The sequence below is a fragment of the Prosopis cineraria genome, unplaced genomic scaffold (assembly GCF_029017545.1).
Source record: "Prosopis cineraria cultivar Desert tree isolate PC_DT_omini unplaced genomic scaffold, ASM2901754v1 PC7, whole genome shotgun sequence".
Taxonomy (NCBI): domain Eukaryota; kingdom Viridiplantae; phylum Streptophyta; class Magnoliopsida; order Fabales; family Fabaceae; genus Prosopis; species Prosopis cineraria.
The window spans coordinates 24,079,079-24,098,916 of NW_026555338.1; the positions used below are offsets into that span (position 1 = coordinate 24,079,079).

A 19,838-nucleotide genomic window follows, 5' to 3' on the forward strand; every position below is an offset into this window, starting at 1 on the left:
ACTACTTCTCTGCCCAATAGTGTCTTTGGGCCTTCCTCCTTGGGCCATAACACGCGCACGAGAACCAATCATCATCCTCTAATGATTGAATATTGGCAAGAGTGGCTGTGCTGTTCTTGGCTGTGGACAAATTATTTTGTTATATTTGCTGTGAAGCTTCTTGAAAAGCTTAAAGAACCCTCCCACAAATATTGATTCAGTTCATAATTCAAAAAATTATTGATTCAAATTTCACCATCGAATGATAACTTTATTGATGAATGATCTATAAATGTTCTTTAAATTTAAAGATATGTTTGGGTTTTGTTGAATTTTGAAATTCAATTTTTCTAAATTTATATACTCCTTCAGTTAAAAATATAAGGCATTTTTAATTAAATATCATCCCACTAAAATAGTTACTTAATTTTAATTAATTTTTTTATATTTACATCTATTAAACACTCTATAATAAATATAAAGTTATTCATCAATAAGAGTACTTAAAAAAAAATAAATGATTACGTCTCGAAAGATTAAAAATACTTTACATTTTTGAACATATAACTCCTCAAAAAATGCCTTATATTTTTGAATAGAGAGAGTACTTCCTTGAACTATAATATTTTAAAAATTTTAGTTGATTTAATGTTTTAGTAATTTTAGTTGCCTCCTTTCAAAAATTTCAATTGCTCCCATCATATATTTTAAAAAATTTCACTTGTCCATCAGAAAATTTATAGCCTAAAATGCTGTCTGTGTGCTATAATCTCAAATAGTTTTAGAATGGAAAAGTAAGAATTTACAAAAATTTGTTTATACAAATTTTTATCACAAGTTTATGACTTATAAGAAAAAGTATGTAGATTTTATTCAACGAACATAAAAAAGACGTGATTCTAAATTCTAATATATAGGAAAAGTTGTTTATATAAAGAGAGTTTTTTTTTTACCTTATCAAAAAAAGTTTTTTTAATCTTATTATAATTTTATGTTTTATTCATTGTTTTTAGTATTTATTTATTCTATTAAATTATACCCTTAATTTATTTACAATATATTTTAAATTATTTTAATAAAATATTAATATTTATTTTAAGTTTATCAATGAATGACTCATGAAAAAAATAATATCTGACAAAGACTTGAATAAATTAAATATTTGTCAAAACTTAAAATAATAACTTTATTTTTTAATTTTTAATGTTTACTTTTTTAAAGTCATTGTGAAATGTTATATTCTTTCAAAAGTTCTTTAATGATGTTCTCCATTATTATCCGCTTCTCTTTCTTTTTTCATGTTCCTATGATGCTTTTTCTTTTTTAAGACTTTGTATTATTTGATTTTAAAATTCAATACATGAAGCTATATCTTCACAGACAGGCATGCTTCATTGTTTTAAATAAATTAGAATAAATTTTATTTACTAACTTATTTTTCATCGTACTAAATACATCCCTAATTTACTTTCGACATGACAGTTCATGCAAATTTTAGAAAGGAAATAAAAGAAAAAGGCAGTTCAGTCATGATGCAAAGACAAATTCTCTACTATTACACTTAAATATATCTTGTATCTATATGATTATGTCTTGTTCTTCTTTTTAGCCAGTATCTATATCATCTTAGTCTCGATAAATTATTTAAAATTTTTTCCCAGTTTCAAAAAAAATTATGTCAAATCCTAATCTCTTAAAAAAGTTTGCATTTTGTAATATACATATTTATTAAATATCCTATATAAATATAATGCCTTAATAATGATAATCGTACTACAGTCATACACACATACGATAGAATTCAGAGAAGAAACAGAGAGATAAGAAGGTACATGAAAATCATGCTTCCACGCGGTTTTGCAATTTTGCTTTTAATTGGCCACGTTGACGAACAGATAATGTGAGATGATGTTCCTATGTGTCCCCATTTTAAAATTACATCTATTTGATTTATGTTTCTGTTTTATTTTTAAAAACTGTTTTATGATACAGTTTTTATAATTGTTGGTCGAAACAAAATAAAATGAAAATTCGTTTACTTTTATTAATTTAAAATAGTTTTAGAATTAAAAAATATGTTGGTAATCAATGGTTGTAAGAAATGGCGATAATTTATGATAGAAATTTATTAAGCTTAAAGTATTTATTTATAATTTTTTATAATTTTTGAATTTTTATTAATAAATATAATTTTTATTAATAACAGGTATAGCATTATACTATTTTTAAATATTGAATGAGAACGTTTTAACAAAAAAATAAATGTTGAGATTCCTAGATCTTCCTGAATAAGATAGTTTAGAGGAAAATTTTCAGAACCCGGCTACTTCATAGATCTTCTGGATCAGATACTATTTTGATTCTCATGGTAACCTATTTCCCACAACATTCGTGCTTTCTGTCACCCTGTGCTTTATATTCCTACTTGCTAGCATTCAAAGATTAATCACTTGAAGTAAGGATTGGGATGGTGGGCCCTGGGCAAAAAAAAAAAAAAAGAAATGAAATTGAAAGTTGGAATCCACTACTCCGCGTGGGGAAGATGGGAGGTGCTAAATTTGGTTGGAAAAAGTACCTTTTCATTTCGTACTAAGGGCACTTTTGTTTTAATTTATTTTATAAAAAAGTACTTATTTTTTTAAAAAATATATTTTGTAAGTTTTTATATTATTTGTTTAAACTTTTAAAAATAATAAAAATTTTAAAAAATAAATTTTAAATTATTTTAAGAAGCTACTTTGATTAGTTTTTTAAAATAATTTAATACGGTAAATGAAAGAAAGTATTTTAAAGAGATAGGATAATTTAAAATAGTATAATAATAAATTATTTTTAGAAAACAAAAATTAAGGAAGACATCATAAAATTTAAAAATAATTAACTAATAATCATATTTTATTATTGTAACTAAATGTAAACTAATGTTTGCTTTTTATAAAATCTTTACAAAATAAATCTCTTTTTATAAAATCTCTAAACTATTTAAAAATCACTTACTCCTTCCATCTTAAATATTAGTCACTTTTTAGAAGCATAATTTAGTTTACTTTATAAGTCATTAGTTGATGGGACTGATTTTTTTTTAAATTAAAATTTTCAAACTATTTTTAAATGTAAGATAGTGAGACAAAAAAAATAATATTATATAATTGATTTATTTTTACTTTTTATATAAGAGTTATGTTTAAAATTTTACTTACTTTTATTCCTTATACTTTTATGATATTGATATTAATAAAAATAATTTATAAATAAAATTAGATGAAATATTTTTTAATTTTAAGCAAATGTGCTTAAGTTCTATTGGATTATTGGATTCTGTGTGGCAAGACACATAAGCGACAATTTTTACTTTTTCTCTCTCCCATCTTCCCACATGCCTCTCACTTCCCCCTCAACAATAACGCGGTTTTGGACACACCAATTACATAAAATCAATTCTACTTATTGGTAAAATAATCCAAACACCTCATTTTTCTCATGATTAATTTTCCTTGTAAAACAGTCCACAGGGTAATACAACCCAAACATTATGAAGGTAATACAAATTAAACATAGCTTGAAATCATAAAAATAAACCCAAATACAAGATTCATGAATAATAAATGTGAGGATAGAACTCACAAAAATTAAACTAGCTAGTTATTAACCAAGGCGTTAAAGGATAACGGTACTGTTATTAGCAACCAATGTTTTGTATCAAGTCCCTTGCAAACCTAATTTTAAACATGTGAAAAAATAATCACTTTTAAATAAAATTTTTATTTTTAATGTCAAACTCATATGAGTCGTCTTCTGTATCAATTTAATATTTGATAAAATAAGTCAAAATCAAAGTCCAAACTTATATTTATTGAATAACTATCATTTCAAAACTAACAAAGCTAATTTTATAAAATAAAATAGTCTAATCAACAAATTATATAATAATCACATCGTTGTTATAAATAAAAAATAATTTGCATAAAAATATAATATTTTAGTGAAGAAAATTTTATTATAAAGTTAATTGAGATACTATCCACTTACCTGACATTTTCAAGATTCAATTTTCTCCTCTCAATTTTAATCAAATTTTTCCTCTTCCAAACTCTATAAATCATATTAAAATTTTATTCAATTTTCAACCATCACAATAATTCTTTTTCCAACCTCACTCACCACCAATATTAAACTATAATACATTTAAATCTTTAGGGGAAAAAATCCTCACTAACATTTAATCAAGGCACCAAACATACATCATTTTCAATCTACTCATAAAAATGCTACCATTTAATATCTCATCAACAATTATCCATCTCCAACAATTCAAAAATTACATTATTAATTTCTTAGGAAAATATTTTTGCAACATCAAAATTAAATTTCATACTCCTCATAGGAATTAATAAAATTTCATAAATATTCAAAAATCAAATTCAATTCTTCTAACAAATATTTCAACAAACATCTTATAAACACTAATCTTCAAGTATCACATCTAAGCTTTTCTCTTTCAATTTTATTTTGACAATTGCTTCAACATCAATCATTCCAGAATAATTAATTTAACTCAATCATAAATATAAATATATCATTATCAAGCTTCAAAAATAGATTCTCCAGCTCAAATTTAAGTTCTTTCTCCTCCCCACTAAGCACGGCAACAGCAGAACCAAAGGAAAATTTGCAATTTCAACATCATTTCAGCCACTCACACCCACAGATTATACAAAGGGAAAGATAAGAGATCAAAGCTTCTAACCTTCAATGACCACGGCACACACACAGAGAAAGGAGGACGCAACTTCGAATAGTGAAGAAGGAGGGACTGTCACCGTGAATGAAGAAAGGACGCAATTTTATATTTTATAGCTATATAACATAACATGTTTTTATTAAATAGTATACAAATGACATGGTATATTGATAATACTCATATTTTACACACTTTATTCATTCATTTAAGAACCATTTTGCATATTTTATTATCTATTTTGATGCATTCATGGTGTTAAAAGTAAGAAAATCGCATAAGAGACAAAATTATGCACTAAGGGTATTTTGATCAAAAATTACACTTTTCATAAAAAATTGAGTTAATATTGTATTCCATGTATTTTATGCCCAGAAGAATGAATATGAAATTAATTTTTCACAGTTCAATTTGGTTTGGGAGTTATAAAATAAAAATCACAGTTCAAGGTTGTTGACTTTGTTGACCGAATTAGGACTTTATGTGCATGTATGAGCTTACATGTGTCATTACCCTTGGATTTTACTTTATTAGTATTATTTCATGATAATTAATTAATTCCATACGCAAGCATTTAATTATTAGATCACACAAATATTTGACTTTGATTTTATGTTTATTTCGTGACTTAGGCAGCACATATGGACTTAGACTTTTGTAATTGGGTCAAGAATCATGAAAGAGGGCTAAATTGGGAATTAGTGGCATCACTTTTTATGGCTGAAAAGGGAGAGAATAATCTAATTAATTGATAAAATAAGTGAGAATATTCTTACTCAGGAAATCCCTTTAAGCCAATGAGATAAAGCCAACTATTTGAGCATGTGGAAAGTATGTACCACACCCTAGCTATTTCTTTTTCCTTTTGTTTTATTTTTTCCCCTTTAAGTAGCTGGAATGCATGCCCCACTCTGTAACATTCTCAATTTTAAATCAAGATTAATTAAGTTCAAATAGACTAATTAAGTGTATTAGTGAGGTAAGTGGCCAAAGAGGCTTAACATGCATGTTTGGTCTTGATTTTAGTTCTAAACGCAGATCTAAAGGAGGATCGGGTCACCCGAGAATGGAAGAGGAAGAATTTCTGAAGAAAGTGATTCTGTGCCATGCGCCGTAGCTTATGGATGGGCTGCTGCAGTGCATGTGTGATAACATGCCTAGAAGAGGCTCTTTATGCCATACGCTGTGGCGTATTGTGTGTCTGCCACAGCACATAGTTATTTTTCTGCTGAAATAAGTCACGAATTTAATACATCAGAAAAGAAAAGAAATGAAGAAATAAAAGAGTAGTGAGAGAGCAGTACTAGGGCTTAGGAAAACTAAGTATTGAGAGTATTTTAGAATTCCTAAACATCAAAGGCTAGCTTTCCTACTTAAATCTTCCTTTCTTCTTCCATTTTATTAATGGTAGAGGTTAGGGTTTGATTGATAATGGTAGTTTTTTGTCTATAGAAGCTGTTAGTCCGAACTCATTGATTTAAATAGAGTTAATTGGAGTAGATTGAGCTAAGTAAACTTGGTAGTTATGGTTTTATGATGATTGATAGTTGGAGGATATTAAATGTCCAAAAATTCTCATAAATATGGTAGTTGGGAACAATGTAATTTTATTAATGACCATTTAAGAGCTCAATATTATCAATGAGAATTAAAGGAAGCTAAGAAACCTCATGAATACTTTTATATGAATCAAGAATAAATCTTGAGCATTAGAAAATGATGAAGTATTAGTGAAAAATAGCTCAAATATAGATATTGATGTTTTGCATTGTAAATGCTTGCACAGTAACTACCATTGGCACCATTCAAACTTTTTAGAATATTTGGAAGTGAGTAATTGAGGGGTGAAGCCTTTGAACTCTCAAATGTTTGAGGTAACTAAGAAAATTCTATCTTATACTTTTGTGTTTTATTAGTTTATGGATTTATGATTGATCATTGAAATGTGTAAATTAAAAAAAAATGTAAATGTAGCTTGATTTATTAGAAAATCCAAGATCAAATTTGTGAGTTTTATGCCTTGTAATGTAAAATTTCTTTAAGAATATTATCAGTAGATTTTTGTATTATGTTTATTGAAAGTTTAATGATTTTGCGAATTAAGAAGTAACTTGAATCTTTGTTTACAAGAAGTTTAACGATGTTTAAAATAGTAAAGTTTAATGATTTAAAAGTATGAAGTACAATGATTGTGAAGTTGAAGTTCAATGACTTATTTGGTTTAAAGTTTCATGAAAATGTATTTAAGAAATTCAATGATTTGTATAATGATGAAGTTCAATGAAAATTGATAATGTGAAGTTCTATGAATTGTATATGTGTGAATTATGACATGAATATGCATTGCATGATCTTGAGAGGTGAGAGTTTACCTAGTAAGAGGAGTAGATGATAAAAATCCATATGGTAAGGCCTATCCGTGAGATGGTTTGCCGGATTGATTATATCTATATTGTCTCACTTGTTCAACAAGAAACTATCCTACTAGTTTAACGAGGGACTTAAACTGAGCTAGTTATTCACCGATTCAATGAGGAGGCTAGTCTAAGGTGTGTGACACCCTATAGTGTAAGAAATGAGGGAAACCATGTTCTATAAGTGAGTTGGGTGTACCTTAGCCAAGTAATCCCCTCATAAGTGTTTAGGCTAGGGAAGTCATGGAATATAGACTATTTCATTGAGTTATAGCCCATGATTTCATGTCAGAGGAATAAGAATGATATAAAAGAGGTGTGATCATACATATAGTGAGTAAGGACACCTGGTTGTCTATATTGTATCCCTAATGATGATATCACAATTTGAGTCTTAATTTCTTTAAATTTATTTGTCAATAAATTGTGTGACCAACTCTCTTTATAAGAAAAGTGCTAAGAAGCATTATTTCTTAAGTAAATTCTATTATGCGAGTGGATTTGTAATATCTATTTTCAAATATTTTACATTGGTTAAAGTATTAACGTTAATTGTCACTTACATTTAAACTAATTGATATGCATTAGTATGGGTTAGTCAGACCTTAGTTACCAAATAGTTGTACTCACCCCATTATCTTCAATATTATAGGGAATAGCTTAAGAGGCATGGACAAAGGAAAACACCCAAAGGCTTAGAATCACAATCCGATAGTAGTAGGCCTCTTTATTTTGAGTATTTATATGTGTATGACAATTTCAATTACTAATTAGGAATTCTCATTTATTCCTTACTTGCATCATGTGAATTATAAATTGTAAGTGTCTTTTGGGTCCTAGAGAATAAGTTGATGAATATGTGTTATTGTGATAGGGCTAAAATACTAATACAAGTGATAGTAGAGCATATTTTGAAATGATTTGGAGAACTTATTGAAAATTGTGGTAGACTCTCCCTTTTTATGTTTTTAAGTTTAAGGGATTGAGTAATAAAAATTTAATTTGGGAGTATTTCATGTGATATGATGTATTGCACAAGTTAGTCTTAATAATTTATATGTGGTCAAATTGGTATAGGTGGCTATTGGCCTTTGGCATTTGACTTGAACACTTGATTTTGTGAAAATTATTGTAGAAGTGTAATTTTTAAAAAGTGTGTCCAATTCTTTTTAGAAATAATTTGAGTTTGAGATCAATGCTATTAGTTAGAGCTCCGAAAAAGCTTTCTGTAGATACCTAGTTTGCATCATTTGTATATCGGACAAAGATTTGGGGCACGTCGGAAGTTGGCCCTAATGCTATCAATTTGACAGCAAAATTTATTGTCAAAATTCATGCAATTGCATAACGGCGTATAATACCACGAGCCATGGTGCATGTCACAAAAGTAAACATGCCATGACACATGTTCAATGAGCCATGGTGCATGTCTCAAAATTTTTCAAAAATTCTCTTGTTTCAAATTCTTAAATAAATGCACTCACATAAATAATAGTCCCATGCTTCCGCCTATTTGTAAACTCTAGTTTGTCCAATTGCAAGACTTTGAAAATGATTTTAGTCTTGTAAACTTGGGGTTCTCATTTTACTAACTATTAAAAACTTCATATTTTATTAATTACTATAATCCCATTCCCTAATTACTTGAGACTTAATTTTAATTATGGGATTAGAAAGATGAGGCTATTATACACTCAACCATTTTTTTTCACTTAAAACGTTAACCCTAGCCACTACATGCTCATTCATCATCATCTCTTTCATTTTTCCATTTATATTCTCTCTCTTCACTAATGCAGAATTTTGGATATAAGATGCTAAGAAAAATGATGGTTAAAAGAAAATACATCATGTAATAGTGAGATGGGTGATGGTGATACAATAAATGATGGGTATTTTATACTCCGTCATTTATACATGTTACAATATATGATGAGTATTTATAAACCCATCATATAAAGGTTTTAAATTCTGAACTTTTAATAATTTTTAAAAAAATACAAACAAAATTGCTGGTATGTAGAATACCTGTCATATATGTTTAAGGTAACATATGATGGGTATGACAACCAGCTGTAAAGGGGAAATAAAGCAATGCCTTTACCTCTTGTTTATTATACTCCAATTTTGATTTCCTCCTTTTTGAGTTTCTCTTTGCCACAAGTTGTCCCTCAATAATCACTACCCTCTAAGTCGCTATTTCCACCAGTGGTTTGCTGGTCCGCTGTTGCCATTCACCACTGGTTGTGCTCTTTGAGTTCCATCTCCATGCATCACTTGCAGCATCACAAGTTAGTAAATCTAAAGATGGCATCATCACTAATCAATAGATCCAAAGACCAAATCTCATGTCCTAACTCTGTGCAGTCATCCACATTACATTTAACTTAGTGTTGGCCATTGTCATTGCATTCCCTTTCCATACTGTTCAATATTGGACTTAAGGATAATAGGAAGGAGAAATGGGAGATTCTAGAGTACACTCTCAGCAGAGAAGCAAATTCAAACCCTAGAATTTTAAGTTAGGTGTTTTTTTTATCAATCCAAATCTTTTATTGTTACACAAATAATTATATATTATATATTATATGCTTTAGGAAATTTTGAGGCTCATAGATATGGCTTTGCCAGTTTTTAGAGAGAATATTGTCTTTCTCTAAGTTAACTGATAGGACAAGGACAATTATATATTATATCTTTATATATTAAGGCATGATGTGTCATTACTGTACCAAACCATTCGCTCTCCAAAACTTCAAATTTCTATTGATCCAAAAGTTAACTACTAGGATCACTATTAGAAAAATAGAATTTAGTGAGGTCGCCAAATGCTATTTTTTTTAGCTAAATTGCATTTTAGTGAGAGATTTTGTCCTTCACTAAACTCGTAGTTAAAAAAGAGCTTGTTAAATTTAGCAAGGAATTGTATTTTCCTTGTTAGTTAGTGAGGGATTTAGTGAGAAATTCAGTCCCTCGCTAAAATTAGCTAGGGATTGAATCTCTCGCTAATACTATTTAAAATTTAATAACTTTAATGAGGGATTAGTCCCTCATTTAATCCCTCACTAAACATGCCTATATTTAAAAATAATGATGTTATATCACCCATTGTGTGTGCGTCAACTAGTGACATGTTACCAATAACCTTGTGCCTTGTCAACTGTCATGTCACCTACCATCTCATACCCATCACCCGCCACATGTGCAACAATTCATGACTTACTTAATCCATCTTTATCATTTATTCCTCTAATGTTACTATATGATGTATAAGATTTGGTTCATACTTGTCAGTGCAATTACTAAAATCATAGATAATGGTACGTAGCTATCTGCAATCCTCTCCAACACTGTCTACTATTATTATGCATCTTCTTGTTATCCTTTTTTGAGTTTTAGTTTATGAAATTAAGGTTGAAACTTGCCCAAGAGTAGGTTTTATTTTCCCTTAATAGGTCAATATGAAGTTACATATTTGCAGTCAACACTATTAATATTGAATTAGGTGCTTAATCATCATTACGAGCTCTAGTGTGTACTTTCTATTTGTAAGGATTAAATTGTTTAAAAAATGAGAAAAATGAGCAACTTAAATTGGAGGAATAGAGATAGGAGGAGTGGGGATTATTCTAATCTCTTTTAGTTCTCTACATGCCCATTATGCTAATTAAGCATTGGATTTATCCTTTTAATTTTATTGGATCAAAGAATTATTATTAAGTTCTGTCCTAGTTTAATTTTTGTTTTTGTTATCTAAGGATGCAAAATTACTAGTTATGAAAATTATTTATATATGCTGTTATAAGGGCTGTGTAAAAGCAGCCCAATTTTTAAAAAAATCCTAAAAGAATATATGATGGTTGTTTTAAATAATCTTTATATTTCGTACCCAATATATGACGATTCTTGATAATAACCATCATATATCGATATCCTCAACATATGATAGCTGTTATCTAAAAACTATGATATATTAGGGGTCCAATATATGACAATTAAATACCCCTCATTTAAGGGGGTAGGAATAAATGACAAGCTTATATATGACGATTCTTACCCGTTATATATAAGCAAAAATAACCATCATTTATTCCTTTTTTTTTTGTTATAATGCTTGTTTTTCATGTTCTTCATTTTCTCTCAAATTCTAGCCATGACAGCCCCCTTCTCTCCTCTATTTCTCTTCATTTAACTATTGGATCATCATCAAATCACTGACATTCTCCTCCTCTCAACACATCCCTACCACTTAATCATTCATTTCATAATTCATTCTCTACTTGGTTCCAAGAAGGGATTTGGCCAACTTGAGCTTTTCATGAAAAACTTAAAGAACTATGAAGGATAAATTGTTTTGGGTGGTTGGACAAGGATGGAAGCTCAATAAAACTACTTAGGTCTTCAATTTTGCAACCCTTTTATTTTTTTTAAATTTTTCTCCATTAATAGACTTGTAAGATTATAATTTTGAATTGCTATGTCTTGACTTTACAATCATAATCTTGATTAATATTTTTGTATGGAGAGATTGATTTGACTATTGTTAAATTTCAGTTCATATATTGAGCTATATATTTTATCCACTCTTGAATGTGTCATAATTTTGAATATTCTTGAGTATTTTAACCTAGCTTATGCTTCATCAAAATCCTAAGAAGTGTTTGTTAGACATGCTTGTGATCCACCATAATGTTGGGAGTCATTTGGGGGGTGTAAAGTGCTAATCATACTTGTTGGAATTATTCATTAATCACCTAACTTGAACCTAAAACTAAATTAGAGAATTGAATTGGGCTTTAGAATCCAAGGCTTGATTAGGGTCCCTAGTGAGATTAAGTTGCTAGAGAGAATTATCCTAGTAGCTTCATAATTTGGTTATGAAGAGAAGAATTAAGAGTGACTAATTTATAATTTATAAATGATTAGGATTTGAGCATTAATCTAACTTTAGGTACTCTATTTCATCTCATTTTCACAAGCTCATTAGTTTAGGTCTTTAAGCTTTAATTAGGTTATTAAGTGTTTTAGTTTAAATTACTTAAAATCAATCAACTCTTGGGATTTTTAATTTAATTAAATTGCATTAGCAAGCTTTGAATTTAATGTTGAAAATTGTGCCATAGGGTCAATCATTGTACTATGAAGATTGATATTTAACAAATTTCTCTTTTATTATCATATTAATTATATGTTCACTATAATAACTTTATCCTTAGATAAACAATAGTGATGTCCTAAATTTTCCTAGTTGTTTATCTATAAGGGATCATAGATGAAACAAGACAAGAATGCTTTTGATTAATTATAGAGATATAAATTAAAGTTGAAGGAACTTGAAAGAATTCGAGAAGCTGGATCGACCCGCTATGAGAAAGCTGCATGGTATAAGTCAAAAACTTATCCCATATGTAATCATGTTACTAAGCCCTTTGACCTGAGATTATTATGGATTTTTACATGATGACCACTGAACTTTAACTTAGTCAAAAGTCACCTTTAACTTGATGATCATAAAGGTTATGATTGAGTTTAGTAATATTCATACAGAGTAATATGAGTGGTTAAGATGAAATTTATTCCTCATATTAATTGAGAGATATTACTAGACCTCACTAAAAAAAAGTATGGTCATATTATAATGGAAAGGATTTTTTCATTGCTATAGTCAGTCCACTCAAAGATTGAGAAAGTAATGGCGATGTAAAGGAGAAGGACAATTTCATGTTTCACACTTAACCAAAATATTGCATGACAAAACGAATGTGATACAGTTATATAATAATTTACATTAAATCATCAATTTCTATATGAATTGAGTAGTTGTAATGTCTTATTATAAGTCACTCGTGACTTGTGAGCTAGTAGTTTAATTAGCTTACTGCCAACTTTATATGGGTCTATATGGTTGCACACAAGAACAGCCCGGCTTTAGCTATAATGTCTAAGTTTATGTGTCTAGATTCAATGAATGTAATGCATTATCTTGGGTGAACATTTTATACACACACACACACACACACATTTAAATATTTATTTGATATATATATGGAATATAAAATTTAAAATATAATTATATATATATATTCAAAATATATATGTTCATGTGAATATGTATATTTAATACTCCCTTCGTTAAAAAATATAAGATATTTTTAATCAAATTTTATCTCTCAATAAAATAGTTATCTACTTTTTAACTAATCCTATCTTTTCATTCTTACCCCTATTAAACATCCTACAATAAATATAAAATCATTCATTAATAAGGGTACTTTTGAAAAGAAAAGGCAATGATTACACATTAAAAGATTTTTTTTTTGCATTTTTTAATATCTAACTCTTCAAAAAATGCTTTATATTTTTAAACAGAGGGAGTATTTGTATGTATGTATGTGATATATAAAATTCAATATAATATATATATATATATATATATATTCATGTATATTTGTGCATATATATAATATAATATGTATATCTTATATTATATTATATATTGTGTTAGTTTTATACGGTAGATTAAATTTAATAACTGACATGATATAAGAAGATATTATATCAGTTCTATAATTTGAATTAAATATGATATTATAGATTAAATTTATGAGATAAATTTAATTTTATTTTTGCTAGCTCAAGATATGAATTTCAAAATACTCATGATTATTTTTGAAAATTCATAAAGGAAGACAAAACTCTAATATAATATCGATAAAGGGCATGTGCTTCATAAGTGAGTTGATTGAGAGTCTCTTGATGGCACAAAATGTGAGAGCCACAAAAAGAAAAAAAAAACTTAGAAAAGAAAAGAGCATCTGACTGAGGCTAAAAGATTAGATCTTTTAAGGCTTCTGTTCATACAAACGTCAGATATTGGGAGCGCTAACACATTGTTCATGTTAGAAATTTGTTTGTGTGGATATCAGTAGAGGAAGCTAATCTTGTTGTCAACTCTTGAGATCCAAACATTTGAAGGAAGCTCAAAAATTCAACATCTGAAAAGTAATTTTTCTATTCACCTTGACTTAAACGAGTTTGATTGGTCCGTGATTGTGATTGAGGATTTAATTTTTTTTTTTCTTCTGTTGCACCCCCCAATCTAACATTTAATATTTAAACATCTCTTTGGGAATTGACCTAAGTTGCCACTTTACTATATAATTAGTTAATTTAATTTAAATTACTAAGTGTACGAACGCTTGGTTCATATATCGAGTCCAAGCAAGAATTTTTCCTATTTAAACTCATTAATTTTGAGAGAAAATGTAATAAAAATTTGAAATCTTTTTCATTTAAGTATAGATAAAAATAAGATAAATTAGTCCATTGGTTGCAAAAAACCTTGTACCTATAAAATATGGATCAAATTTTTTTAAAATTTGAGAGTATGGCCCATTTACATTGATATATAAGGAGTTTATCATTGATATACAATGATATATCATTGACAAATATAATAAATTGATCATAATATAAAATATAATAAATGTTAAGTTGTTTACTTTTATAACATGAGCTATATCTACAAAAGCCCCAAAAAATAAAAAAGTATTTTTAAAAAAAAACAAAGTTAATATTTTAATCACCTCCTCTTAATTTCTATAAGGTGGCTAGAAATGCCTTGTAATAATGATAGAAGGGAGCGAATGAATAAAATTTAAGGCGTGCTTTTTTTTTTTTTGGGATATAACTTCCAGTCAACTCTGCTATTAAGCAAGAAGGCAAGTTAATATCTACTATTCCAAAGAAAAAAAATGTTTAATTCCATCAAAACCAAAATAAGCTTCCGTTGCTTCAAGTACAGAATCAGAGAGAGCAAAGCATGAGTCAGGTAGCAACGAAGCAGAAAAGAGAAGAACATGGCTGAACGAAGGAGAAGCCGCCAGATCGATATTTTCAACGCACAGAAACAAGGTATCTGTTAGAGTCCACCAACCCTTTTTGGTTTCCAGATCTCTCTCTCTCTCTTTTTTTTTTTTTGGGGGGGGGGGGATTTTTGGCTTCCAGATTAAAACATGCTATTAATCAAAAGTCAAAAAAATAAAAATTCTTGTCTCGCCACGTTTTTATCAGAAACCAAATGGATTAAACACTTTCATCATTCTTCTATCATATACTGTGATTAGATCTCTGACTTCCTATATATAATAGATCTTCACAATCACAACCCGTGTACTGTTAATTTTTTCCCTCTCAGACTCAGAGGCTATATAACTTGACCGTTAGCAACGAAGCAGATCGACAGCAGAAAAGCAAGAGCCAATTCAAACCGATAGTAGCGAAGCAGATCGACAGCAGAAAAGAGAAGCGGCCAGATGGATATTTTCGACGAGGAACAAGGTACACGTTAAGTGTCTGCCATGTAACGGGGCTATTACTTTCTTTTCAAAAAGCTAACTCATTAGAATATATAGCATACCTGCTTATAAAGTCAGAATCCTTTCCAAGTCTCTCCAGCATGAGACATGACAACCAATTCTTTTTGGTTTCCAGATTCAAACATGCTCTTAATCAATCGAGTCAAGAATAAAAATAAAAATTCTCTTTCCCACCATGCTTTCACCGGAAAACAAATGGGTCGAACATTTTCATCATTCTTTTGATTATCAGATAATTTCTGTGAATACCTCTAGGATCTACACAATAGTGTACTTACTGTTTGATCTTCTTCTCTTACTTCCATCATTTTCATTGTGTATGCAAGAAGAAGGTAAATGAAAATACAATACGCTAAGGTAAAGCACTACTCGAGGCCAAAAAGTAGAAGGTATGCTTTCTAGTTTGATCAAAATATCTTAATACATTGTTGCACATTTTTCATTTTAGGATGATAAGAAACTTGTATATTTATCTTAAATATAGAAATTACAGCATCCTCAACAAATTTCATGCACCATGACTCCTCATCTCATGTAAATTGCGTACATAATTATTGATCAATACCTATCTTCCCTTCATGTTATCAACAACCAAATGGCCTCTATACCAATCATCAGATAGGGAAAGCTAAGAATTGTCTTCTGAGTCGATCTTTAATGCTCTAGTGATCGGATACAACATTAATTGTGTAGTGGCAAGCGTTGTTTGACTCTTGGCTGGGGACCACGTCGTTAACGCCATTTCCTTTGTGAATTTTGTTGAGAAACATGAGGAATCCACCCAGAAGTAACAAAATAATGAAAACGGACCACCATGGAAGCTGCAGAATCAAACATATCAAAAGAGCAACAGCCAAAGAGCCAGACACTGATGCAAGCACTTCAAACCAAGAAGCAAAATCACGAAACATGAACTTCGCTCTTATAGTGAAGTAATATGCCACTGAACATACAAGAGAAGCCATGAAGATTATAGGATCAAGTTCGAATGGTGTAGGATTGTTAATTGAACTTCGTATTTGAAGGAAGCTAAGTAGAACTATAATCAAGGGAGCGAAGATCGAGTTGGAGGGAAATGCTTCACGATAGAAATTGAAGTTTTTAGCATTGAAGGACGTAGCAGAATCTCGCATTGAGTGGAAGTTGTGGCCATGGCTGCTGCTGTAATAAGTTGTCTCTCTTTGCTGTAAAGAACAATGCATGAAGTCATATATATGAGTATACACTGTGTAGGCACAAGCCTTTATCAATACATTATTTCTTTATATCAAGTTTAACCACATGAATAGGTAAATGAATAGATGAAATTAAATATGACGCCCACATTCTTTTTCAGAGGATAGCATTAAGCCACAACCAATAACCATGCATTTTTTTTTATATTTTATTTCAATTACATACATTTGTCACTCGTTTATTTAGAAAAATAATACATAAAATTTATCTGAAGTTAAAAGATATCTATATATATAACTCCTTTAATCATTGAAATTTTTTTTATCTGTATAATTTTTGAGGAAAAATTGCTGAAAAAGACCCATAGATAAAATTATATTAGAAAAAAGTCACAACATTCCTCAAAGGAATTAAAATTCTTGGTCCGTCACGTCATTTCTCATTTGACCTTAATTTCTTTGAAGGATTTTGGTCCTTTTTGTCCAAATAATTTTATCTCTTGGTCTTTTTTAACAATTTCTCCTCATTTTTATTTGACTTTGGCTACAAAATAATAATATCAATTTTTAACTAAAATATCTCTATTTAAAATGAATATATTTTTATTACTTACAAGTATTCTATTGAAGGCAATTATTCAAACAATTTCATTAGTCAAAACTAAACTAATTTAATTCTTATATTTTCAAAAATTGGTTATTACGTTATAAAGTTAAAGGATTTCCTATACAAATGACAATATATGAAAGGGTTAAATGGCAAATTAATCTTTAAATAATGCATCCAAAAGTATTTAAAATTTTAAACTTATTTGTGGTGCATTGTCACCCTCACAATTAACAAAAATTAATTTTGATGGTTAGTTAATCAAAAATTGACAGAAAATGACTTAAAAATTACCAAAAAAAGAATCCAAAAATTACATATGATGACCCAAAAATTATTGAAAATAATGTAAAAGTTAACTCATTTTTTGCATATTGCACCATTTTAAAATGTTGAAAAGAAAAATTGCACCAAAAATAAATTTCCATATACTCCTAGACTTATAATTTAGAGGTCAATTTGCAATTTAACCTTATATAAAATTTATTTTCAAAGATATATTTAGTATATAATCCGATCCTTGTTATACGACACCTCTAACTTTATCATTGAAACCAAGAAAAGATATTTAATTTATTAAATTTGTCTAATAATATAATAAAATTTTAATTTTATTCGTATTGAATAAGAAATTTTTAAAAGTTAGATTCCATTCTCTCTTATACTTAATGAATTTAAAAATGAGTAATATTAAAAAAATATATATAATTAATATAATACCCTTATACTAAGAAGCAAAAAATCTTTATAAAAATCACCCCGTAATAGGTACTCAAATTGTAATAAAAAATTTTTAAACGCATTGATTTAAATATATTTATTTAGAAATCTTTAAAATCAATCACAAGTTACATCTTTCACACATGGATATTTCTCAATTTTGTTCTCCAAATTATAAGAAAAAGATAATTTTTTATCTTATAAAGAGCTTTTTTTTGTATTTATATGTAGTCTAATTTACCGAAAGAAAGAATTTATATAGACTTAATTAAAGATTAAAAAATTGCTACTTTGACCATTCACTCTATTTTTAAGGTCATTTTCCATTAACATAAATTATATCTTTTTGGACTAGAATATTTTTATTTAACATAAATATGATTTTAAAATCATTGAAAAAGTTATCTAACGGAAAAAAAATCATTTCAACACACGTTTCAAATTTTTTTATCATATTACAAATTTAATTAGTTTTATAATTTTAAAATTTAGACACGTTTATTTAAACTGGCTTAATTGCGAGAACTTTTAAATATAGATGTTGGCTTGTGTGTGTGTGGGTGTGTGGGTGACAGGATGACCTAATTGAATCAAAATTTAATATAGATGGATGAATTGATCAATGCGATTTATATCGATACAATTTTAATTAATAGATATTTTTTATATTTTTAAACTCAACATAACTAACCCCAACTATCTAACCCCTGAACCCACACCAAACCAATCGAATTAAAGAGCTCACCAGCAGCAGAATGTTTTCTGAGGAGGCAAGACTCCAGCTCGGATCATACTCATTCCCACCCTCCGACGGCGGCATTAACCATGCCAGGAGCTTCTTGAGCAATAGCAGGAGTGAGTTGAAGATCTAATGGAAAATCACAATGAAGAACCTGTTAATACTACTAATAATCCAAAACTTTAAAATTAATTAAATTTAAGGGGCATATCATGGTGCTGTCTTCCCGGATACTATGCGGGATTCGAAAAATGGTGAAAGGAAATGGTTTAAGCTCTGCATACAAAAAGGGGAAAGATGGCGAAAGCCAGAAGAGGGACAGATGCAGGTAGAGAATGCCTTTGGCCCTCTTTACTTACCCCAAAAAAACAGGGGGGGATCAACTAACTAAACCATACATTTTCTCACCACTTAATCGAACAAAAAAACGTTGAGAGGGCTCACCTGTAGTAGAGTTGGCCTATTGTTTGCTCCTAGGCGCACCATCCCTCGTCCAGAATTTGTTCGCCGGAGATCTCAGGAAGCAGAGTAGCGGGAAGACAAGAGGATACGTGTGATTTGTGTATCCCAGAGAAAGAAAGAGATATGAAAATGAGATCTAAAGAGCGGACGTGTGGGTATTTATATAGAAATGAGAGTGATGACAATATAATATGCTATTGAGTGATGACAATATAATATATACTACTTTGAACTTTTGAAAGTTAAGGAGATTTGAGATTTGAAACTGTGCTGGAATCTCAGTTGCTCCGATGACGTCTGGAGACTAAGCTAATCCATTTTGAGTTGGACTTTTCGGTCGTCCGGTCCCACCTGGGGAACCTGTGCTAGGATCTCAATTGCTCTAATGATATACAAAAATACATCTTATGAGGTTTGAGCTCACAAGATCCTTTTTGACACGTTATCGATCTTTTAGTCAAATACATCTTTTTGACACCTTAAATTTAATTAGTTTTAAAATTTTGGATTATTAGTAGTATTAACAGGTACCTCATTGTGATTATTAGAACCTGTGCTAGGATCTCAATTGCTCTAATGATATACAAAAATACATCTTATGAGGTTTGAACTCACAAGATACTTTT

At 29.2% G+C, this 19,838-nt stretch overlaps 1 protein-coding gene across 1 annotated transcript; it reads right to left on the reverse strand.

Annotated features, from left to right (window-relative positions):
* Positions 1-16,171: 16,171 nt before the first annotated feature.
* Positions 16,172-19,313, reverse strand: LOC129316614 (uncharacterized). Its single transcript, XM_054961026.1, has 3 exons — positions 19,195-19,313; positions 18,757-18,879; positions 16,172-16,693 (listed from the first exon to the last, which is right to left on the reverse strand). The coding sequence occupies exons 1-3, from the start codon at positions 19,234-19,236 to the stop codon at positions 16,172-16,174; spliced, it is 687 nt and encodes a 228-aa protein (XP_054817001.1). The 5' UTR covers positions 19,237-19,313.
* Between the last annotated feature and the right edge of the window lie 525 nt (positions 19,314-19,838).

What these genes read in the sequence shown, in the direction of transcription:
- LOC129316614 (XM_054961026.1), bottom strand. Translation starts at nt 19,236, where the DNA reads ATGGTGCGCCTAGGAGCAAACAATAGGCCAACTCTACTACAG. An exon ending in ATAGGCCAACTCTACTACAG is followed by an intron (nt 18,880 to 19,194) that starts GTGAGCCCTCTC and finishes ATTTTCCATTAG; the next exon opens with ATCTTCAACTCACTCCTGCT. An exon ending in CAGAAAACATTCTGCTGCTG is followed by an intron (nt 16,694 to 18,756) that starts GTGAGCTCTTTA and finishes TGTTCTTTACAG; the next exon opens with CAAAGAGAGACAACTTATTA.